Raw genomic sequence first — 25,984 nt, 5'->3', positions numbered from 1 at the left:
TGGAAAGCCTCATTCCACAGCTGACAAAAAACCTCCCACACTCTATTTAATGCCGCGTTCACTCCCCTCTCTCTTCCCTCCGCCCGGCCCGTCTCTTTCATACTGTCGGCGTCGGGGTTGGTGTGGAGGGTAAACCCACCTCAACCACCTTTTTAGGCGGACATCAGTCTTTATAACGTACGTTCATAGTATATATCATAGTAAGTAGTATCAAACTGAAGCAGGTTATACAAGGGTCGGTTATTTAAGGTAGACATGAGTTTTAGTTCTTCAAACGTTTCTCAGAGGCAGAGCTGCTCTGGAGGCAGAAACAATCTCATTGGTTGAGTTAGACCTCAGTGGGTGGAGCCAAAGGACCACAATGTTTCGGAGGACAAGTTAGCTAACTACCAAACCGACCGAGTTCCTTCTTTTTGAACTGTGGACAAAATAAGCTATAAATGGCAACAACCTCTATTATTCTTTAATGACCATGGCATTCTAGATCTTGGAAGGTCAGTACACTAGCTAACTAGCTTACCTATAGGCTAGTATGGCTAGTTTGAACTTGGAACTTAGCTAAGCTAACTAGCTAACTAACTCAGATAACATTTTTAAGCTAGTATCAAGAGTGCTAGGCTTCCTAATATTAACTTCCTCCTCTCTTACCTCTTGCCTTTTTCTCTGGGCTTCAGTTAGGGCTGGGCGATATGGTTGAAATCAATATCATGATAATCATAAGGATTTTTCTCGATATGAATATATATCACAATATGGTTCATGTATGCAAAATCACGTTAAATAATCAAATGAATGTTCATCTCATTGAACCGAATGGTAATGTTAGGTGTGATGTCAAACAAAACAGAAATTTTCAAATAATATTCCTACCATACCTCATTTTATCAGTTTTTAAGTAAAATTTGCTTGTCATCATCAATTTAGACAGCAGAAATGTGTTTCACGATATCAAAATATCTTCATATCATTACGATATGATTCCACTGAAAGACGATAAACGATAATATTGAATTATCGCCCAGCCATAACTTCAGTCTAACGTTACTTAGACGTTACTTAATGTTACTTAAAACAGAAAAACTGTTAGTTTTTTTTGCTCCGCTCACGCTTTTGCTCACGCTTTAACTCAACCAATGAGATTATTTCTGCCTACAGCGAAAAGGCATAAATTAATGCTTTTGAAAATATTTGTTTTTGTTTATATTGGTTACTGTTTGCATTACGATGATCACCAACTGGGGCCTGTCTCATGAAGAGAGCTTAGTGGGTTAACAAGCTAACTTTGAGCTTAACCCTGGCTCACTTTTCAGCAGGGTACATCACCATGGTACTCTAGGCCAGTGGTTCTCAACGTGGGGTCCGGGGACCACCAGGGGTCCTTGAGGTGGTTCCAGGGGGTCCCCAGCAAACTGATTTATTGTTAAACTTCAGCACAAGAAGTTAACACAGTTAGAGAATGTAGAAGAATGACTATTTTGGTCATAGTTGCACTGTTATCTCTCTACCTACAATACAGATAGTCATGGGATTCGGGACAAAATCATATCTAACAATAAAAATATTCTCAGATTTGGGTCTGAGAGACAAAATCTCATCAAATGGGGGTCCGTGGCCCTATTAGGGTCCTTGATATGAAAAAGGTTGAGAATAACTGCTCTAGGCTCCACACCTAACCTGCTCTGGAGCAAGTCAGGTGTGGAAAAATAGAAAAATGTCCTAGAATATTCCTAGAAGATCCGGTGGACCTGGGTGCACGGATAGTAAGTACGCAGGAACCTTTTTCCTTTCCCTGATAATTTATTATATCAGAGACTGATGAATGCATTCATATTCCCATCAGCATGGGGAACACAAGGCTGACTCTGTGAAGAGGAAATCTTCTAGACTTTTATCTCACAGACTCAACATGATGACACAATATTGCATCAATGAAAATTATGCCCACTGTGCCTTAATGACAGGGCGGTGATAAGCCTGTTTACTCCCACTATCTGTAATTTTCCTCCACCAATCCCGTCTGGCCTTGGCAGCAGCAACACTGTTACTTTTCGCTGTTACATATTTTTGTATTAGTTATATTTAGGCCTATTCATCATAATAGTTTGTTCTTGAGAGTAACCATTTTTCTCCATACTTCCCACTTCTAGTCTATATGAAATTGTGGACAGCATATGCTACATAACCCCACAATTGTTCATAGTCTAGTTCAGTGGTTCTCAACGAGGGGTCCGGGGACCACCAGGGGTCTTTGAGGGGGTTCCAGGGGGTCTCCAGCAAATTGATGAATTGTTAAACTTCACCATTATTTCATTTACAAGAAGTTAACACAATTAGAGAATGTAGAAGAATGACTGTTTTGATCATAGTTTCTCTGTTATCTCTCTACCTACAATACAGACAGTCATGGAATTCTGGACAAAATCATATCTAGCAATAAAAGATATCGTCAGATTTGGGTCCGAGACACAAAATCTCATCAAATGGGGGTCCGTGGCTCTAATGTGGACTAAATTAGGGGTCCTTGATATGAAAAACGTTGAGAATCACTGGTCTAGTTTATTGCTTATTTTACTTTTTCTACTATTTTTTATTGTGTATTTTTACATTCTGTGTGTGCTTATATTCTATTTCATTCTCCCTGCTGAATCATGTTACTTTTGCCACTGCAACAATCTAATTACCCCCCCCCCCCCCCGGAGGCCATATTTTACCCACATTATGATGTACCACCACATAACAATTTGGTATACCCCCGCATCGGCATCTACAGCCCCCCCCCCCCCCCCCCCTCCTATTGTCTCGTGTGCCGCAGACTCCCCCGTTGTTGTTTTTTTGCCTTACTCTCTCACAAGAGCATCTCCCCCCCCCCCCCCCCCCCCCGTCGCCCCTTTGATCGAATATCATGTTATAACACATGAAATGAATGGAAACCCGAGCCTCTTATTTGTCCGCGCGGCTCGCCACAGCGCGGAAACAACAAGTGTAGGGGAAATTAAGAGGGAGATCAAAGTGACAGGGCAACATGGCTTCTTTTCCCAGAGAGAGGACGGGAGGAATGTGTTACAGTGCCACGCGGATCAGGTGTCACTGCAGGCAAAACACGAGTCAGCATCAGAAAGAAACAAGACACCGCGACACACCGCAGCTCCCTTGTAACTTAAATAATTTATTTACCACTAGAGCACCACAACAATACTGTGTTACGATACATCATAGTGGGTCAACAACAACAACATCATCATCATCATCATCATCATCATCATCATCATCATCATAAACAACAACAAATGAACATCAAAAATAACAGCTCTATCGTGACAGAAGGTGGTGCCGTCGCTCTCCTTCCCGCTATTCGGGAAGGCCGCAAAAGGGGGGGGTCGGGGGGTCGGGGGGGTTCATCTACATCGACACTCCTCATTTGATAAGGGGGGGTGGAGGGAAAGGGGGAGAGGGGGGGTATGACTAACTAAAAAAAAAAAAAAAAAAAGTATTCAAAAAAAAAAGGAAAATTAAAATAGCATCAGTGCAATTTGTTTTTATTAAGGAAACAAAAAAAATCGATGGTAACACTTTACAATAAGGGTCACTAAGTTAAGGGTTAGATAATGCTTAATAAGGATTAACTAACCCTTAACCCTGGTGTTCATGTTAACTAAGGTATTAATTTATACATTATTTAATAGTTTATAAAGATGACTATTAAATAATGTATAAATTAATACCTTAGTTAACATGAACACCATTAGAAAATGATTACCAGACACATTAGTTAACTGTTAATTAAGGGTTAGTTAATTCTTATTAAGCATTAACTAACCCTTAACTTAGTGACCCTTGTTGTAAAGTGTTACCAAATAGATAATGACCGACAGACAGCTTTTACACTTTTGTGGGTGAAACGACACACTGATGTCAGTAAACTACGACAGCAACGCCAATAGAGACAGAGTGGACAGACTCGACCAGCTTCGTTAGATAAGTAAGGTAATATTCTCGGCTCTAAGAGCTTTTCTTTTTTTAATAAGGTCATATCTACTCTTCATTCACACCTTGTTCGAAATCCGTCATCGCACTAAATCGCCAACAGTATCTACCCAAACATGGCCGTATCATCACTTAACAAAAGACAACATCTCCTCTCGCTGAACCCAGACCTTTCGTATGGTTGGTATGGACTAAATCTCGGCATGTGATGAGTACATGAGATGACATTACTGTAAGTGTCAAGTTCGTAGCGTTTCGTCACTTCTCTTTACCTTCATCACCTATTTGACTTTTGGGTAGGTGTGGAAAGCGTCTAATTGTTCACCATTAATCACTGCTGGGGTTTGAGAGTCAGTGCACAAGCGAAGCAGAGCCAAATGCGAAACAAAATTGCCTGCTAAAATATGACCGTATGGGGCGTTTCTAAATATGTCAGCATGAATCTACTGATGACGTTAAGGAGCTTCTACCTGACATTGTCATTTTGTCTCGTCTGGTGTCTTTTTGCTTTTTTTTTTTTTCCCAAGCATTTCTAAAAATGTACACAACTTTTCTAACACCTGTAAACTGCAGATGGGATTGGACATGATCATTACATCACCGGTGGGAGGCTGACCCTATCCACTTCTCTAGCGGGGTTTAAAAATTTGCTTTGTTGCCGAACCGTAACCACGAAAAAAAAAACAAAAAAAAAACACCTTAAATAGCAATACAATTATTAGAAATAGAAAATTACAAAGGATACAAAACGAAAGACGAACATGGAAACGAGGACGTGGCGCGATCTGAAATGTTGAAACCGGGGAGGGGGGGGGGTGCAGTGGGGGTGGGGGGGTTGGGGGGGTTGTCATGGAGGGGAGGGCTATCTTACTTTCAGGACTTATTTCACATATAGACACTTATCACTTATACTTCCAGTGTTTGCCGTACTCTCGCGTCTTTGTGTGACAAGTGTGTGAGGTGATGCATGTTGACAGGGCCTTCAAAACGCAAAAAAAAAACAAAAAAAAAACAGACATGCCTGTACAAAAGCCATATCTGCGTCACTTAAAGTGTGTATGTGTTGGTGTTGTATGTGTATATATGTTTGTGTGTGTGTGTGTGTGTGATGTGTTGCATATATGCGTATCCTGTGTAGTGTTCTCACGATAATCAAAATTCCGATTCTACTTCGATACCGTTGCGAGACATACTTTCGCCAAATGCGTTCTGCAAACTGAAATTCCCAAATTCCCAACGTTGCCTCTAGAGGGCGTCAACATGCGGATTGGAATAGTTAAAAGAAAGAAGGAGGATTGAGATAAACAGCCTCAGTCTGGTCTGGATCTTGACAGCAGACTGCAGCAGTCGGAGTCAAACAGCTGAAAAAAATCAACAGTCCACCACGTCTTGAACTGGATCCCAGTTCACCTAAACTGACAAACTGGTGGACAATGCGGATGTCTATCCTCTTCCAAGAGAACTGCTGTGCGGTTCGTTAGGAGTGAGACTACAGGTAACGACCCCAAAACGCAAGGGTTTGTGGGTATAAGGAGATAGATGTTGACATCTGATAGCCAGCAGCTCCTCATGCTTGAAAAGCCTAGCGGAACAAAACGAGGGCAGGGCAAAAACGCAGTCTGGACTGATGCTCATTCTCAGCTATTTCTTCATGTGTTCTTAACTGGTATGAACACCAGAGAAGGTCAATTACAGCAAAGAGCACAGACAAGTCCATCATGCTTAGCTGAAGTTACAGAGACTGGAATCAGATTTCGTGGGACTTGGTGGGATGACAAGCTGCTTGTGAGTCCATGTGACTTTTATTTACAAGCCCTGGTTCGTTAGGAACTGGGCAGTGTGAACCAAAACGAACCAAATACAAAACTGCTGCAAAGTAAACTTTTCCGCAAACCAGCTGTAGGTGTGATTGCGCCCTTAGTATTGGTATTGAAGTCAAAATCCTGGTATCGTGACAACACTAGTCCTGTAGTGTGTATGTGTCTTATTGTACGTGCGTTGCTGCGTGGGTTGCATGAGCACACTCTTGTTCTGTACCTATATTCTCCAACACACCGCACCTGACGTCTGTGCCTGTGTGGAAAGATTGAATATGCTTGTATAATAGTGCATGTAAAGAGATAGTATGGTTGCAGTTTGACTGTATGTATGTACGTGTGTGTGTGTGTGTTCGTGTGAAGGAAAGAGAGTGCTTGTGCTGGCTTGTAACGATTCCTAGCTGCACTTGCAGGACTTGACGATCATATTGGAGAGCTGCTCTATTTTGGGGGTCTTGCCGATGTAGTAGAGGATGGTGAGGGGCTCCAGGTCCTGGGAGACGCAGCAAGGCGACGCCGATGCTTCCGGATTGATGGTGTTGTACAGGCCTAAGACCTGGCAGGACAGGAAACACGAGCGTCAGATCAAGAGCCAGCATTTCTTCCATGAGTCTTCCATAAGTGACACAGGCATTGGGGATTATGAAGCAGAAATGTGTCAAGATGAGATAAACGTCCTGCTATTACCTAAAGACGAAGAAGACACAGCTACTTTTACATCTGCTTTACACTGCTGCTCTGACCTTCCTCTACTCTGACCCGGCTGATCTGTTTAACCCTTAGCCCCCCTTCCCTGGTACCTTGGAATGCTGGGTGTCGGCGCTCCACAGATATGGGCAAGCCCCGGCGCAGAAGTTGGCGTTGTAGCCCTTGGGTTCGTGGATCCACCGCCAGCCCAGGTCCTTCTTGAAATCGATGTACAGCGACCGTAAGCAGCAGTTGTCCTGGACGTTTCTGCGGGGTGGGGGGTGGGGGGGTGAAGAAGAGAAGTGAGTTTGCAGAAGACAAGATCTGAAGTGATGGCTGGACTTGCTTCTTGTTTTTTGGGTTGGGTTGGGATTAGGATTTCACTCAAAACCTGTAATTAAACCTGCCTCACCCTGCCTGAAGAAGTTGCTAACCCTAAAAGAATTTCATTAGTGTGGCTTCCAATGGAGTTTTATTGTCTCATGATGGTCTAAATGCTTTTCCACCCAGACAAGAATTCTGGACAATTCTGACAAGTTGGCAGCTTCAATCCAAAAGTATCCGTATCGGCCTTCAAAAACCCATATCTATCACCATACTCTTCATGTCATGGCCTTCATCAAAGAACTACCCCAGGACCAGCTGCTGTGAGTCTGATCCAATTACCTGGAGCAGTAGGCAGCGTCCAAAGCCCTCTTGGATCGGTGGCTCTTGTGCGGGGACTGCGACTGGGACTCCAGCCGGTATGACGGCAGCAGCATGAGGAGCAGGTGTGGAGCCTGAGCGCTGTGCCGCCGCTTCTTGAACACCTTCAGGTCCCCGCCGTGGAAGCTGTCATCAATACCTGGAGAAACGACAAAAAGATGACAAATGACTTATAGGTCCCAAATTCTAGGCCGTCTTGAGATCCATTCAAAGCTGTGTGTGTGGTGTCATGTACCAAAAAGACTCTCAATCCATTTTTACACGTTCATTTTCCAGCATCTCTCTGAGCCTTACCAAGAACAGGCTGTTTCTGTCGCTGTGTCTTTAAGGCTCATTAATGTTAACGACCCTCTGTTCCGATTGGCTAACTGTTTCAAGAGTGAAACGTGAGACGCCGCGGCCCGGCGGCTACAGGTAGGGAAAACTCTCCGGTAATAAACAATGACAACCGCTCAACCGCTTTGAAAAAAACACTTTGTTAGTCTATTATTTCTTACAAAAATGATAATGAGCGAACCTTTGTGACGCCACAAAGTTACGGAAGTCCAAACGGCTCGTTTAGAGGCTCGCTGCACTAATATGGATTGTGTGGATTTAGTTGGTGACCGTGCGTTTTGATACTTTCACCATGTTTAGATAGACCATCCAACTCATTTATAATCACAGAGGCAAGGGAAATCCTGTTTTACACGATATGGGACCTTTAAAAGTCAGAAATCACATGGAAAACACCAACTAAATGGGTATCAGAACTACCTTACAGATTCCAGACCTTTCAACACTTACATAAACACTTTACATATAAACTTTAATAAATCAAATAACCTGCAAACCGTGCCTCCAGCTCCTCACTCTTGTTGGGGATAATGTAGTTGTTTGATGGTACGAACGTGCAGCACGGACAGTGCAAGCTGATCTTGAATCCACTATTTCTGTCTGTGGGATGACAAGATTAGTGTCACAACGTGATGGGAAATCACGTTTTTTCATTTGATAAGTTATCAGGAATGTGCTGCAGTATATTATGGATGCGACAGGCTCTTACCTCTGTGGTTCAGCCATTCGCTGACCGCCTCCGTCACATCGAAAGACAGCCACTCCCCCTCCGTTTGCGTTCGCACCACCTTGCTGTCAATGTAGCGTTGTGTTGGGGACGTCAGGTCTTTGTGTCCCAAAATCTGTGGACGCAGAAGAGAGGATGACATGAAATTGATTACCTTCTCACTACTGATGAACCACGCCACATGTCTCTTGGGTGGGGACTCGCGTTTTTAGGCGTCTCGGTGGCCTAATTTGGTGCCATCCGAGTTTGAGCGGCATTGTTCTCACCTGGACAAGCAAATCGAACTAAAGGAGGAAATGCTCCAGAGGTCAAATAAACCGCTCCAGACATGCTTGGTGTGAACTCATGCTAACTCCCCAGTTCGTCTTCCGTTTATTCCAAATGAACTGGAAACATAAAGCGCATCACTTCCTATGCGCCACAGGATTTTTCCCAGGAAAGACCTACCAGACACCGGGTGTTTAGAACAGCAAATATAAAAGAGAGGAGCAAAAATCAAATTTATATTCATGAAAATGTGGCAGATTATTATTTTACCAGCTTGTTGGCCTTCTGTTAGACCCCCAAAATCCACTGTTTTTTTTAGAGTTTAACATTGGGCTTACAGCATAAGGGATTTCGACATCACATGCTGTACATTGGCAAAAGTATGCGCATTAGTCATAATATCCCTGATACGTCAACATAAAAACGCAATATAAATAACATATATATAAAGTAACACAATAATGGCAACCTGGAGAGACTCTCCTGGTTGAACCGTTCAGGTCTAGCAGACTACTCTCATCTCCCTGATCGATTGACCAGGTCTGGGAGGAGCAGAGGGAACGGAAACAGATGCCGGACAGATCGCTGTTATTCTGCTGTCCTTCATAACCATGTGTTTATGTTGGCTCGTCCCCTGCCTAATGTGTAAAACACTGCTCCTGCTGCGTTTACCGAGATCCGCTGCTCGGCTTTGGTGTGGGAAATCCAACAAAAGGCAGAATGTGGAAGAAAGAGGGATCGGAATGGAGGTAGATGTCGTTGGAGATGATCAAAAGTGTTACAAGATGGTGGCGATGGGTTGAGGAAAACCTGCGGCTAGATTTGTGACGCTTTATACCAAAGGATCTCGACGGAACGAGAGAGGCAAACGATCAAACGTTGGTGAGTCTTTCTCTGGACGGAGCGCTCCGCTGCTGCTGTTTAGGGGACAGTTCGGATTTCACTCTTTGGATTCGTCTTTTCCTGTGTGGAGAAGATTTCCCACTAGTGACCATACTGACACCGGAATTTAATCTGGGCAAATGGGGCGAATCTGTGTCAGAAACCTGAGGACGTCATGGCAGTGCTTTGGTCATGAACATATGGTGATATAAGTCATAAATTACCCCTTAAAGGAGTCGTTTCAGTGTTAAATCCATAGGTAAATCACGGGGGATCATTCATCACGGCAAAGAACACAATCCACCGTAGCAGCGGAAATATTTGGACATTTTTCGATGAGGTGTGAATTCTCACTGTGTATACGCGCGAATGAGTGAGTGTGACCGATGGATGCGAGGCGGACGTTATCGGGGTCTTCACCTCCCCGGCGCGAACTCCCTCCTCTTTGTACCCGGCCCCGTCCATCCTCCCTCACACATTTATAGCCGCTGTGTTTGCGTGAGAAAATCCCCCTGTTTGGAGCTGTGTTTAGCCCAGCTGTCATCCCCCCCCGGTCTGGATGTAAACACAGCATGGGAACTGGCTGGTGCAGACAGGCCGACGGATGATGACTGTAGGGCTAAATCGCGAGTCTGAATTCTTCGCCGTGTTTTACATTCACAAATAGCACCGATTTGATCCATTGCGCCCACCTTTACTGTTCATATGAAGAGCAAATGCACTTAATTTTAGAAACTTTGAGAAATGGCTGTGTTTGAGCGTGTACTTAAGTGGTAGTCCTCAAAACCTTCATGCGTTCAAGACGGTGCCATGCCACTGTTCCGACGGCCCATTATTCCGAAACCCCAATAGTCCGAAAACTCCATGCCTGGCTCCATCCACAACCGTGGCTTCTGACAGCCTTGACCGTAAGCTTGCTCTAACCCTAACCTCAGTGAACCCATGCCTCAACCCAACCACCTCCGGGATAACGGGCATAACAATGGCATGGCACCATGTAGACTGTATCAAGAAATATCCCCCAGTATAGGATTCAGTCTGGCCCGAATGGATTTTCACACTCAAAACCGATCTCAAAAATGGCTCTACAGCCTTTTTCAGGCCAGCTTTTCACGGGTTAAATCACCATGGGCCACCCAAAACACGCACGTTATATACTAAACAGGACATAGACTATCTGATTATGCTGTTTAGAGTCTGGCCCAAAGGCGTTTTCATGGTCTAATGGACAGCTGAAAAGCCAGCTCCTTATTCGCATTTAAACACTTAAACAAAAATGACGGCTGAGACTCGGGTCTCAATTAGCAAGTTCACAGCATGATTTAGAGCCCTTATTCACTTTGGGCCACCCATATCAATGTTCACACATATTGACCACCTCACGTAGTGTCCCCCAGTATAGGATTCAGTCTGGCCCAAATGGATTTTCACACTCAGAACCGATCTCAAAAATGGCTCTACGGCCTTTTTCAGGCCAGCTTGAAGCAGAGACGGCAGCCCATTGGGTGCCATGCCATTGTTCCAACGGCCCATTATTCCGAAACCCCAATAGTCCGAAAACTCCATGCCTGGCTCCATCCACAACCGCGGCTTCTGACAGCCTTGACCATAAGCTTGCTCTAACCCTAACCTCAGTGAGCCCATGCCTCAACCCAACCACCTCTGGGATAACGGGCTGTCGGACAAATGGGCTTTCGGTCCAATGGGTGGACATTTTTCGGGACTATTGGGGTTTCGGAATAATGGGCCGTCGGAACAATGGGCAGTTCCCGTTCAAGACTAGGAACCTCAAAGGAAAGCCATAGTCCTTCCTAGCATGAATGAATCCCATCTCTTAAATGTTTTTTTGGGAAACCTGGTCTGTGATCAACGTCCATAGGGAAGGGAAGGGAGGGATCTACCTGGTAGAGCTCGATGCGCTGCTCAGACACTTGGGCCCTGGCGTTTTGGAGGCGGAAGATCCTGAGCTCAGCCTTCACCAGGTTGGAGGCGTTCTTCTCCATGGAGGACACGTCGAACGTCAGCCGCCTGAAGTACGGGTTGTAGTGGGTGGGAGGGATGACATCTGAAAGGAAGGAGGGAGACTGGTTGATCTCTGGGTATGTATGTGTGTATGGGAGAGAGAGAGAGAGAGAGAGAGAGAGAGAGAGAGAGAGAAAGAGAGAGAGAGAGAATTGACAGTGGTGAGAGATTCTTAATTTATCGCTTACACTGACACTCTTAAGCTTCAATTCATTACAACCAAAAATGAGTGCAAAGGTCTGGCTGTTATTGTCCTGACAATACTCTTGTGACCACAGATCATGTGAGGGAGGAAATGCTAGGAAAGGTAATAGAATAAGAGCTGAGGAGAGAGAGAGAGAGAAGGGATTCTTTGTAATTGTCCACAAGAAGCGAAAACAGTAATTTCAGAGATACACAAAGATGCTGACTTCACTCTGTTTGCCAGCAAAGCCGTGGTAATAATTACCTCATGTGAAATGTTTTGTAAACTGTATAGTCACATACGCATTAGGGTCAGACCGATATATCTTTCATTTAATATCAGATATCAGCCAGGCAGTGGCTGGTCTCTGTGGTTTCAGTGGAGAGTTTTGGTGTCCCATGATGGTCTAAATGCTGTTTCAGAGGATCTTCTACCCTGACAAGGATAAAATTCCTAGAGGAAAACACTGAATACTTGTAATTTTTGCAAATTTAAAGATATTGAATATCGGCACAAAATCAGCTACTGGCAGCTTTAATCCAAAAATATCGGTATCAGCCTTCAAAACCCCACATTGGTCACACCCCATTAAAGCAGTACAGTATAGTGCAGATCGTGGCAAATAGGCTTAAGTCAGTGAAGCGTTTTAGTGTCCCATGATGGTCTAAATGCTGTTTCAGAGGGTTTTTCCAGCCTGAAAAGAATAGAATTCTGCAGTAAACACTGACTACTTGTAGTTTTTTTGGCATAAAAATCATCAAAGTTTTAAGGTTTTGAATATCACAAAATATCACCATTGGGCGGCGTCGACCCAAAGTACCCCTATTGACATCAGCCTTCGAAAAAAAGCCATATCAGTCGAAACCCTAAACACCCACAGACAAATCAACACACACTCCCGCAGAGTGCTCAGTGCACAGTAGCTGCGGCACAATCGCCCTCACACACTACTAAGAACCATGTGTGTGAAAGTGTTTGACAGAAGCTTACACAGTAGGACCGGGTGCGACACACACTCAGCACTGACAGCCATGTGCGTTGCCATGTCTGACAGACGCCGCGGAGAACACACACACACACACACACACACACAACGTAATACTGGAAACCATGTGTGCGGTGGAGGAGTGTTTGACAGCGTCCCACACCACGGTGCATTAGGAGGCCCGGAGGTCTTAAATTGATGGCTGTAACGTAAGGCAGAAGCCCGGGATTAGTAAGACACCGTGGTTTGTTTAGAGAGAGTATACAACCACAGCAACCATCAAGACAGATGGACTGGGACCAGCTGAGAGAGAGAGAGAGAGGGAGGGACAGAGAGAAAGAGAGAGACAGAGACAGATTTATGGCAAAGAGCGTGTTTTCAAACCAAATAATTTATGATCTCAATATGGTTTGAATGTAAAAGCTGGTGTTTGTTGTGTTTTTGAGAATGTACATTTTGTGTACTGCGTCGGTAATGCTGTTTCTGATTAACAGAGAGAGAAAGAGAGAGAGAGAGGGAGGGAGAGGGAGGGAGAGAGAGAGAGCGTACGTCATTCAGTAGTTTGGAGAGTTTCGAAAGAGCAGATGAGAGCCGTTTTTATTCGTATTATTATCAAGAAGACAGTGTTTTCGCCTCGGTTCGACCGAAAAGCAAATGGAAGTAAAAAAAAAAAAAAAAAAAGTGAGTGGATTTTGAGCGTGCATGTGAGTGAGTAGACAGCGGAAATCCACCGCAGCCCAGAAGAATCCAGTGGACGGGTTTACTGTGTCTAATTCAACCTCTGACCCTGTTTGTCCAGCCAATACTCGGGACTCTCACATCCACCTATGAAATACCTCTGCTGGTGTTCTGTTTCAACACGGTCTATCTCTGCGTATGTCTCTCCCTCCTCTCTTCTTATGTTTTTTTTACAGACTGCACTCACACATACACACTGGGGTTAGACCGATATATGGGGCCGATATTGGGCTTTTATTAAAAACCAGATATCGGACAGTCAGCGTCGTCCACCTCTGATATGATGGATACGATGCAGTTTGATTATTTCTTTATTGTACAAGTGTAACCTAGCTTAGCGGTACTTACATGCTTGCCAGCTGTGTGTCTCGGGAATTGAAAATATAAGAATGAAAAATAAAATAAAATCACCCAATAATAACTACAACTTAACCAGACACACACACTTTGATGTGGTTTACAGTCTTTTAGCATGAATTTTTCAGACAAAAAGTCCAGTGAAATCATTCATATTTGAGAAGCTAAAAATGAAATTTCATATTAAAGAGTGTGTGTCCATATTTGGCCATGGAGGTCTACATTTGGTCGCAGTTAAATCGATGTTACTGCTAACAGACAGCAACACTGTTGCCAACTTGGCGACTTCGCCACTACATTTAGCAAATTTGTCAAAAGCGCCTAACCACAAATCTAGCAATTTTTTCCCAACCATGGGGAACAATGTTAACGTGTTGACTTCCAAATCGGTACGGCTGATACCGATTTGTCAAATCCAGAGATGGCTGATGATGACAGAACTTGCCATTCCACAGGTGATTGTAGAGAAATGTTAAATGGAAAAAAATCTTCCAATGCAACTGCAGTGAAAACTAGCATCAGCTGGAGCGGTAACTTCTGCTGGACTATAAGGGATACTACACAGGCATTTCAGACAAGGACCTAATGAAAATCCTACACTCGTTTAGAGGCTCGCTTTTCTAATATGGATTGTGTGGATTTAGTTGCGTTTTGATACTTTCACCATGTTTAGATAGACCATCCAACTCCTTTATCATCACAGAGGCAAGGGAAATCCCGCTTTCCACGATATGGGACCTTTAATACAAGGTGTCCGAAAAGTCTGAACTCACGTGGAAAACACCAACTAGATGGCTATCAGAACTACTTTACAGATTCCAGACCTTTCAACACTTACATAAACACTTCACATAATAAACTTTAATAAATCAAATAACCTGCAAACCATGCCACAAGCTCCTCACTCTTGTTGGGTCAGCTGGAGCAGTAACTTCTGCTGGACCATAAGGGTTACTACACCGGCATTTCAGACAAGGACCTAATGAAAATCCTACAGGCTCTTAGACACACCGGCACCGATATGCCGGACCTTCTGGCAAGCATAAAAACTGATCAACACTACACCGATTCTCTATTGTAAGCTCTTAAACTGAATGGATTCTTAATTCGAAAGCATGTTTTATTAGTATCCTTCTGCTCGTTTTTGCTGCCGGGGCGACCAGTCGACTGACACTACCCAGCGACCAGGAAAGAGGGCGGATGAGCCAAGACTAACGATGCTCTTGCTCGTTTCCTTCCCATCCGTCAACAGAGAAAGTCACACTTCCAGCTCCCGGCGGGCCAGCTTAAGGCGGAGTGTTTACACAAACTGCTGCCGAGCCTCATGAATGAGTCCGCTGTGCTTTAACACAACACTGGCCGCATTGACCAGAGGTTCAGGGGCGGGCCACAGCTGGGCCGATGGACATGCACATACAAGCGCACACACACACACACACACAACTACTGTAACTGACGGACATTCACAAATACAGCTCAGTACTTGGGTTCGACTGATATTCATTTCCTGAAGGCCGATACTGATATTGTGATATCTGATATTTTGTGCACATTTTCTTTATAGTGGCTTTGCATACATAATAAGATCAGACATACAAGACATACTGAAACCAGTTGGACTGGTACAATACCTAAAATAAATGAATATATAAATGAATAATACTAACAATAAGACAAAAAGGAAAAACATTAGGGCAACATTCTCAATCATATTTTACCGTTTTCACTGCTCATCTACAAAAGGGTACAAGGGCGCGTTATACAAAGAGGGGAGAGTTCTATTGGTCCTTGATGTGCTGTAACGCCGGGTTCCATATTCTGAAAAACTTCTGAGGATTCTGAATATTATTCTCGTCGGGGTGGAAAAGCCTCTGAAACAGCATTGAGACCATCATGGGGCACTAAAACTCTCCATTACTGTTGAGTAAAAATCCTCCCACACCACACTGGAATGATTTGTCTGGTCAGACATCTGATATAATAACAATAATAATACAACATATTGAGTAGCTGTGGTCAGGGAGGAACCTCCATCATATCACTGACTGGCCGATATTCAATTTTTTATAAAAGACCAAATACTGGGCCAATATGTCGGTCTAACCCTAATGGACACACATGCACATGGAAGCATGCACACAACTACTTGATATACATTCACAAATTACACTCAGCACAGATTACACACGCATATGCTCACAGACGCAGATCGTCTGTCATCGAAATACATTTGGGAATTCTAGTAATGTAAGATCTACTGGGGAATTCTGGGAGGGTGGTGGTGGTGGTGGGGGGGGGGTAAGAAAACCACTGCTCGACTGCCTGAAGCTTCGGCGGCATAAAGCAGAGTCAGACCACATTACCGCTGATTTATACGAACTTGACATGAAAATGATCCACCACAACTGGCGCCGCTGTGGTCTGTGTGTGTGTGTGTGTTTGTGTGTGTGTGTGTGTGTGTGTGCGCGCATCGCCCCGTCGCATTCAAGGAACTAGGACATGAGTGAGGCGAGTGATGTCACACACACACACACACACACACACATATACACACACACACAGTCGTGGGTGCTGCACTTTCATAAAGCAGACTAAGACCTCTTTTCTCTTTCCCGGAGGAAAGCTGATGTCACATGAGACCTGTCACACACAGCGGACACACAGTCCCTGATCCCTCTAATCAGTCACTTCATTACTCATCACTCCCATTACATCACGGCAATGGCAAAACACTGAAGCGTGTGCTATGTGGACAAAACGGTGAGTTTCGGGGAGATTGTCCCGTTGGTCAACTTAGCCGTTAAGTGATGAGAACACAGACACCAAAATCATCCATGTGTCCCCGGAAGATCGTTGGCTCCAGACCTCCATGTTAACACTTTAGCATACACTATGTTGAGCGATAGTAGGCTTCATGCTAACACTTTAGCATACACTATGTTGAGCGATAGTAGGCTCCATGTTAACACTTTAGCATACACTATGTTGAGCGATAGTAGACTTCATGCTAACACTTTAGCATACACTATGTTGAGCGATAGTAGGCTCCATGTTAACACTTTAGCATACACTATGTTGAGCGATAGTAGGCTTCATGCTAACACTTTAGCACACACTATGTTGAGCGATAGTAGGCTTCATGCTAACACTTTAGCGTACACTATGTTGAGTGATAGGCCACTAGCATTATCTCAAAAGTAAGAAAATGAGCTCTAAAGCTAAATAGTAAGCAATGTTAAATGCATCTAAATCTGGCAGTTTTTTGTAGATTGGTAAAATGTACACAGAATATGATACAAAAATAACTGTAAATAAAAAACTGTTTTGAATTAGCAGGGACCACTTTCACTGTTTCCATAAGAGTGTGTTAGCACAGTTAACTATCACTCAACATAGTGTATGCTAAAGTGTTAGCATGGAGTCTACTATCACTCAACATAGTGTACAACAAAGTGTTAGCATGGAGTCTACTATCACTTAACATAGTGTATGCTAAAAAGTTAGCATGGCGTCTACTATCACTTAACATAGTGTATGCTAAAGTGTTAGCATGGAGTCTACTATCACTCAACATAGTGCACAACAAAGTGTTAGCATGGAGTCTACTATCACTCAACATAGTATAAAACAAAGTGTTGGAGCACGATCTACCAGAGGCATACAGTATGGATGACTTTGGTGTCTATGTTCTCATCACTTAACAGCTAAGTTGCCCAAAGGGACAATCTACCAAAAGTTTGGTGTATTCCTTTACCTGCAGGCAAAGTGTGACAATCTCAGATAGTAGTTCCCAGGAAGGGTCAAGGGGGCCAGGCGGGGGCCACCAGCAAAATGAGGAATGGTTTAATTTCACTATTATTTCCCTTCCTAGAAGACTACACAAAGAGAGCGAATGGAAGGAAGACTGTTTTGATTATCGGTTTCACCTTTTCTACTGTTACCTCCCTACCTACAATATAGACAGTTATCTATACAACAATTTTCTCAGATGGGATTCCTTGGGACAAAATCTTTCAAGGTCTGATGTGCTCCACGTAATTGGGGGGGGGGGGGTCCTTGACTTTTCCCTTGACACAGGAGGATGTTTGCAAAAACCCAAGTACAGTTTAAATAAGCGAGCCGGGAGCGAAGCGGGGCACATCTGTCAGTGGCCAACTCCATTTCAAATAATAAAAACCCAGAACGTCTTCCTGACTGGAGGACCTCGAAAGTTCACAGGCGGAGGAGGAAACCTGTCTCAGGATCCATCAAACGCAGGCTTCCTTCCTGAGGGGAGAGGGCTGAGAGTGCTGGGCTTGGCTGCTCTCTCCTCCCTGGCCTGCAGAGCCTATGAGTAGTGGCTTTGTCAGCAGAAACTGTTGGCTCCATGAACCTCTTCCGCTCTCCAATGACAGAGTTAGTACCGCTTCGAGTGCCTGGACCTCTGGCTAAACTGTCATTACTCTTCTCTCGGATTAACATTTCCATTCGAAAACATAGCGACGAACAAAGAAACTCGCCCGTATTTACAATGCATTAACCTGCCGATGAACATAAAGCATATTTGGACAGATTGTGATATACTCCAACAAGAGGATGGTCCCTTGTAGCAGGGGTTCGCCAACATTTTTAATGTTAAAGACCTCCAGAAAGATACACATTAGGCCACAGAGCCAAATTTGATCAGATTTAGTCCCAGGGACCCATATGGGAAGATTTTTGATGTTGATTTAGTATTGAATCGGAGAACTACCTACACTGTACATGGGAAGATAACAGTGGGGAGAGTGAACCCCAGGATTGGAATAGTCATTCCCTTGCCAAAAAGTCACCCACATTTTGGACACATGTTGGTTTTCATGTATGTTAAATTTCCCCTTGACATTTTCACCTGTGAATTGTCTCTTTGCATGTGAAATGAAGTTTTCACATGAGGTGAAAATGTGAAAAAAAAAGTCCATGTGTGGAAAAATAGTCTTCATCTAGAAATTGATTTTTTTTCTTTTACATCTTAAGTAAAAACTGTTATGTGACATCAGAATACAACGTGAGAATGTGTCCAGAAACCACATGTGCTTTGAATTCACATGTGGGTTTTCACATGTGACTTTTTTGTAAGAGTTATCATATATTCTCTAATTGGGATCATACTCTTACAGTATTGATATAAAGGAAGATTAAACTGAAGCTCAAGAACGGTTTTCTTAACTGCTGTGAATCCGGCGAAGAGCGAACTTGGTTGCTTCAGTGTGACAGTGATGAGTCATTTAACAGGCAAAGACAGGGATCAGGCTGAACTGAAACTCCAAACAGTTTCAGCAATGAAGGAACATGGATTTTTGATTGTGGCATGTTGCAAGAACAGATGTATTGCAGTGCCTGCAGCATGTTCTTCACAGAGTGGGGCTCTGCCATGTAAATACAACACCCTTGGTTCGAAATGGCCGAGTCCCTTTCTTTAACATATCCTAAAAAAAAGTTCTCAAACCCTTTGCTTAAGTAAAAGCAGCAATACCATAATGGAAAAATACTCCATTAAAACTAAAAGTCCTGCATTCAAAAGTTTACTCAAGTAAAAGTATATTAGTATTTAAGTACTTAAGTATCAAAAGTAGTAGTAGTCATTTCAAAGAACGGTCGCTTTCAGAGTGTTAAATCATTGATGCATGAACTTGTAAGAAGTATTTTAGTGTTGTAGGTCTAACTGCTCCATATATTCTTAGGGAGTTTAAACTCTAACAATGCAACATATTTTATGAGCTTATCGTATGTTTTACGTGTAAAACCTTATTCTGCAAAGTAACTAGGAAAAACTGCAAGATTTCCCTCTGAAATGTAGTGGAAGAAAAGTAGAAAGTCTCACAGGATGGAAACACTCAAGTGTCAGTATCTCAAAATTGTACATGAGTAAATATACTTAGTTACTTTCCACCTCTGGTTCTGGACATGTTCTTTACATCTTGAGGGTGTAACTAACTAATCGTCTAATCCAACAGGTTTGAGGAGCCGGGGTCACGACCTCATGATAGCTGCTACTATCTAAACAGTGGAACAGAGGACATGTGCCGACACAACCCCTCCCAGCAGCCATGTGACCTCTGCCGACCACAAATACACCTCCTGAGTCCAGGAGGCCTTAAAGGAATAGTTCACCCAAAAAGGAAAATTCTGTCATCATCTACTCACCCTCATGCCAGTTGAAACACAGGTGAAGTTTGTCCATATAACACACAGGGAGGTTGCCAGCACAACTCCATAGCAGCCTTCTCCAAAACAACTGAAGTCAGTGGGGACCAGTTCTTCAGAGTTCCAAAAAGACCTACAGTATATTTACACCATCATTTAGTGCAAATCATAACTACAGCTGATTGATTCGCAACAAATAATGGTGTATAGGTCTTTCTATTCACAGTGTGATTGTTTGGCTGTTTTTGTTTTGGAGCTCTAAAGAACAGGTCCCCATTGACTTCAGTTGTTTTGGAGAAGGCTGCTACCAAGTTGTGCTGGCAGCCTCCCTGTGTGTTATATGGACTAACAAATTTCACCTGTGTTTCATTTGGCATGAGGGGGAGTAGATGATGACAGCATTTTCATTTTTGGCGTGAACTATCCCTTTAAACTGCAGGTTGCAGCTGACCAAACTCCTCGGCCCCTGGCCTGTCCTCTCCTGAGCGGCAGCGTAGCCGGACTTTCTGAGGAAAAAGCTGTAATGATTCAGCTGCTTCACGGAAGGGGGGGCTACTTCACACACCGCCGGGGAGTCCGAAGGCCGCGAAAAACATGAAAGCGGGTCGTTCCGGTCTTGGGCCGAGGCCGAGCGAGACACCTGCGGGCGGAGGGCAAACATCTGACCCCCGAGACAGGAAGAAACAATTTCAGCTAAAACTGTTTCGTTTGGAGGAGGTTTGTGCGGATTTAGGCAGCAACACTTGACTTCAGCTCCTTTTTTTTTTTTTTCTTCGCTAATTGTAGGAGATGAAAGCCATTTCCAGTTTTATTTTCCAAAGGCCCCGAACAGGTGACGGCCATATTATTATTATTCGGCTCTAACCGTGAGTCGGACGCTTATAGACGGGAATACGCTCCGTTAAAATGAAAAACATTCGCTGCGAACTAATTACGCCGTGATCCCAAGCTGTTATGAATTCAGCTGTGACTGTTTTTGCAGATGTCCTGGCATGAGCCAATCCACATGTACACACGTGTCTCTTAGAAGTGGTAGTGGCCCTGGCACCACCATCATCATCATCATCATCATCATAATCATCTCTCTCTCTCTCTCTCTCTCACACACACACAAGGTGATATCATTAGGTGTTTTGTGTAATATTAAAACATTTCAGTTACCGTGGAGACCTTTATGGCATAACATGTGGCTTCAATAACACATAACGTTAAGCGGTATATGTTTTACGAGGAGATATTCTCTTTTTTCTCAGTGCGGGAACGGCGCAGTGGCTATTCTGGTTTGCGCAAAAATTCCCCAAAAGTCCGATTTATTACTTCGCAAAAAAAATTTACCGGATGCAACTGTTTACTACCTCGGAATCACATTTGCCATTTTTCGAGGATGGAAGCGGGGATCCAAATATTGGTCTGCAGGGCTGAAACGCTTGGGACTGACTTGAGGGAAAACTATTTGACCTACTTTTGAGTATTTTCTCACTTCTGTAAGACATGCTCTGGGATTCTCCCGGAGCTTTGTCCGCGGAGGGACGGTCTGTTCTCTGTCATGGGGCGGGGGGGGGGGGAGAGGAGAAGGACCGGGAAAAGAGGTGAGGAGCTGCGGAGGTGAAGAAAGCGGGGGGGAGGCGTCGGGGGAGAAGATGAGAAGGGGGAAAAAAAAGTGGCATAAGCCGGGAAAAAAAAAAAAAAAAAAGACAAAATCAGATCACAAAACAATCGAGGTGATTTATGGAGAGAGGGCGGGGTGGGGGTGGGGGGGGGGGGGACAAGCGAAAAGCAGAGGAACGAGAGAACGATAGAGAGCGAGAAAAAAAAAAAAAAAGATAGGAGCAGACGGCGGCGGCAGACGGGGAGGAAATGAGGAAACGGGCGAGAGAGAGAGAGAGAGAGAGAGAGACGGGGGTAGGGGAGGGAGGGGAGCGAGAGAATAAAGGGAAAAAGTTCAGAGAATAAGACGAGAGAGAGAGAGAAAAGAGAAAGGATCCAGAGCAAGGGAGGGGGGGGGGGGGGGGATGTGAGACGGAAGAGAGCTCCCCGCCTGTCTGGTTCCCTGCAGACGTCCTCCGCCCAGCCGCTCACCTGCCAATAGCAAATTGAAAACCACTCCGCACATAATCCCTGGGAACTAAAAATACCCGGGCGCTTTTGAAGCCCCCCCCCCCCCCCCCCGGTCCACCGCGGGCCCCGTGTCAGTCTCCGAAGGCCCCCCCCCCCCCCCCCCCCTATTCCCAGCAACAGATAAACACACGTATACACACAGAGCACGTGTTTCCTAGCACATAAATAAGCAAAAAAAATACGATACGCAAACGGCCGCGGACACACGTGCACGCTCCGGGGATGGGAGGCGGGAAGAAATTTGACGTTGAATAGATCGGTGGTTCTCGACGTGGGGTCCGGGGACCACCAGGGGGTCCTTGAGGGGGTTCCAGGGGGGGTCCCCAGCCAATTGATGAAGAGTTAAAACTTCAGTATTATTTGGTTTACAAGAAGTTAACACAGTTAGAGAATGTAGAAGATGACTGTTTTGATCATAGTTTCTGTTATCTCTCTACCTACAATACAGATAGTGATGGAATTCTGGACAAAATCATATCGAACAATTTGGGTCCTTAGAGACAAAATCTAATCAAATGGGGGTCCATGGATCTAATGTGGACTAAATTAGGGGTCCTTGATATGAAAAAGGTTGAGAATCCCTGGAATAGATGTTGATACAATGGCCTGCACCAGTGTTGAAATTGACATTAAAGTTGAGACTTCCATAGTCGTCCATAGCTTCTCCCGACATCATCATCAGTAAAATCGGGACCTAAATATCTTCATGGCATCAGTTCAAAACCAGTTTCCAAAGCTGTCTGAATATGATTTCTAGGGAGTTCTGGAGCAGCCAGTAGATAATTTCCTTGGAAGAGAGTTGGCAGCGTGGCCGACTGACTGATTGTCCAAACTCTGGTGAAGTTCTCATTCGGGTCAAGCTGCTTCCATGAACCTTTGCTGCCCTGCGACCGAGTCTCCTTATTGTCATGAATGGACCGGCTAACAGAACATTCCCCCGTTCCTCTTTTGGCTGAACAATAGTAGCCCCGGAAAAGAAAACATTTTGACATTGAATAGCCTGCACCGATGTTAAAAGTCCCATGTAAATATAGCACCGGAATGAAAGCTGAGATGAGGCCCGTAGCTGCCTGCCTGCCTTCGTTTTGTCCAATCAGGAGCTAAATATCTCTCGGGTATCAGCTGAAAATAGTTTCCGAAGCTGTTTTAATAGGAATTCGCACTGTGCCATAGTGGCATACTGTGAAAATTGTGTTGCTCGTTTGGGGTTGACGTTGAACTTGGCCACCCTTCCTGCACACTGAAGCCTGTCAAACGCTTGCTTGGGATGGCTCATTTCCACTGTTGCTGTATGGCAACAAGGCAATTAGACAGCGCGAGAGAGAGAGGGAGAGAGAGAGAGAGAGAGAGAGAGAGAGAGAGAGAGAGAGAGAGACACACACACACACACACACAGTGACTCAACCACGTGCACGGTGTGTGCACAAGCAGAGTGGCAGACAAACCTTGCCTCATTACTCGCTGAGTGACACACACCGTCGTGACCACAATTACACCCAGGCTCTACTTGACCATGCTGTTGCGTAACACCGGGGCTCGAACCAACCGACCAACCTGCCCCCCCTGCCCCCCCCCCACCCGCCGCTCACCTCGACCGAACATCTCGCTCCCCTCCCGTTTTTTTTTTTTTACACTCCTGTTAAGACTATCATCTTACACAGGACTTGTGCCGTCGCTGTAAACAATACAGAAAGTGCTGGAGGAGGAGGAGAAGTTGTTATTCTTTTTCACTCTCTCTCTCTCTCTCTCTCTCTCTCTCTCTCTCTCCCCCTCTGTTACGCAATGGCCGCTTGGCCCCCGCGGTGGCTGCGCAGTTCGAATGGCAGCGGCGTCCAGGTCTTGCGTAAGTGCACAGAAAAAAAACCCCGGGGCTCTCAACAACAACCCTGCGGTTGAGGTCCGTCACTCAAGGCCAAAAAAATTTCCCCCCGAAGGTCTTGACGTTTTCCAGCACCGAGCGGCTCTCCCCTCCAGCTGCTCTTCTCTCTCTTCTCTGATCACTCCATCACAGGAGGAAGGGGAAGCTGGAAGATCCTGGTTAAGGATCTGCAGCGAAAAACAACAACAGTTCCCGGGGCTAGCTACCTTCGCAGCACTTCAGAGAAATAAAGAACTAATGGTCAGTTGCCATCCAGTCTGTTTACAGCAACGCAGTAACAACACTGGTGACTGTAACACCCGCATGACTACGCTGAGAAATGCAACATTGATCAGGGTGACAACGGCATAAGCTGAATCAAAACACAAGGGTAAGAATGGGGGAGCACAAGGTTCTTGGCCATAATAGAAGTTACTGTATAGACGAGGGTCGAAGTAACTAATCACAATTACTCTCCTCACTGTGCTTGAGAAGCCTTTCGCGTAATTATACTTTTTTGTTCAAGTCAGTCATTTCACTTTTACTTAAGTATGTTTTGACTGAAGTGTTTTGTGGGTTCTCCATAAGCATTGCATCAGAAACTGGCCAGCTGTAAAGTGGCCAACTGTGGAGCCGTTCACAGTCAACGGTTAGTCAGCTGAGGAGAGAGGAGTAATCTGGCTTTGCTTTATTGTGTAATTTTACAAGTTTTTTTTCTTTTTTTTTTGTTTGAACTCTGTCCTCTCTGCCTTTTAGAACTGCATGGGAATTCTGAGTACATTTTAAAAGAGCTACTTTTCACTTTTACTTAAGTAGATTTTTACACTAGTACTTTTACCTCTACTTAAGTCAATTTTCAGCAAAGTAACAGCACTTATGCCTTAGTAGGATATTGTGGTACTTTTTCTTCTCCTATGTATAGATGTGCATACTGTAGGTGTGTGTGGGTGAGTATTTGTATGGGTAGATGAGTATAAATATATGCAATACACAAATGGGGGTCTGTTTGTGCGAGTATTTATGTGGTCCTGTGTAGCTCATTGGGTAGAACAAGGCACTAACACTGCCGGGGTTAGGGGTTCTATTCACTAGAGAGAGACACTAACACTGCCGGGGTTAGGGGTTCTATTCACTAGAGAGAGGCACTAACACTGCCGGGGTTAGGGGTTCTATTCACTAGAGAGAGGCACTAACACTGCCGGGGTTAGGGGTTCTATTCACTAGAGAGAGGCACTAACACTGCTGGGGTTAGGGCTTCAATTCCCCATGTTGCTAAAAGGCCAGAGGAACGCACTAACACTGACAGGGTTAGGGGTTCTATTCACTAGAGAGAGGCATTAACTCTGCTAGGGATAGGGGTTCAATTCTCCATGTTGCTCAAAGGCTAGAGGGAGGTGCTAACACTGCCAGGGTTAGGAGTTCCATTCCCTAGAGAAAGTGAGGCAGCAAGGCTAGAGTTAGGGGTTCTATTCCCTAGAGCAAGGCACTAATACTGCCAGGGTTAGGGGTTCCATTCCCTAGAGCAAGGCACTAACACTGGCAGGGTTAGGGGTTCCTTTCCCTAGAGCAAGGCACTAACACCGGCAGGGTTAGGGGTTCTATTCCCTAGAGCAAGGCACTAATACTGCCAGGGTTAGGGGTTCTATTCCCTAGAGCAAGGCACTAACATCGGCAGGGTTAGGGGTTCCTTTCCCTAGAGCAAGGCACTAACACTGCCAGGGTTAGGGGTTCAATTCCTTTAGTTGCAGCTCAGTGAGTAGAGCAAGGAACTAATACTGCCAGTGTTAGGGGTTCCATTCCCTAGAGCAAGGCACTAACACTGCCAGGGTTAGGGGTTCCATTCCCTAGAGCAAGGCACTAACACTGCCAGAGTTAGGGGTTCAATTCCTTTAGTTGCAGCTCAGTGAGTAGAGCAAGGCACTAACACTGGCAGGGTTCGGGGTTCCATTCCCACTGGGACCACCGATGTTAAAAAAATCATTCATAGGTGCTTTGCATTAAAGTGTCCACTAAATGTGGACAGTGGTAATATAACATGTGATGACAGTTTTGGAGACAAATTAAAGTTCAAGAATGAAAACTGTCCTCTGCCAGTGGCAGCAGGCTGGCATGCAGCTTGTTAACGTATTGCGACCAGCTTAAAGAAAGTTTT

The 25,984-nt window shown here is 44.6% G+C and overlaps 1 protein-coding gene across 1 annotated transcript in view; it reads right to left on the bottom strand.

The window, feature by feature from the left end:
- Positions 1 to 6,198: 6,198 nt before the first annotated feature.
- Positions 6,199 to 25,984, bottom strand: part of tgfb2 (transforming growth factor, beta 2) — a 32,896-nt gene continuing 13,110 nt past the window's right edge. The window contains exons 3-8 of the mRNA XM_071545635.1: positions 11,307 to 11,470; positions 8,239 to 8,371; positions 8,019 to 8,129; positions 7,155 to 7,332; positions 6,602 to 6,755; positions 6,199 to 6,357 (exon numbers count right to left, since the gene is read on the bottom strand). Of these exons, the coding sequence (XP_071401736.1) occupies positions 6,199 to 6,357; positions 6,602 to 6,755; positions 7,155 to 7,332; positions 8,019 to 8,129; positions 8,239 to 8,371; positions 11,307 to 11,470 (899 nt within the window). The remainder of the gene's footprint in view (positions 6,358 to 6,601; positions 6,756 to 7,154; positions 7,333 to 8,018; positions 8,130 to 8,238; positions 8,372 to 11,306; positions 11,471 to 25,984) is intronic.

The sequence above is a fragment of the Centroberyx affinis genome, unplaced genomic scaffold (assembly GCF_046629955.1).
Source record: "Centroberyx affinis isolate AG114_WGS23_722 - 3 ecotype Tasmania unplaced genomic scaffold, CSIRO-AGI_Caff_v1 ptg005006l_1, whole genome shotgun sequence".
NCBI classification, from domain to species: domain Eukaryota; kingdom Metazoa; phylum Chordata; class Actinopteri; order Beryciformes; family Berycidae; genus Centroberyx; species Centroberyx affinis.
Note: the sequence above shows the minus strand (reverse complement) of the source record. Positions and strands in the feature narration are given on the sequence as shown.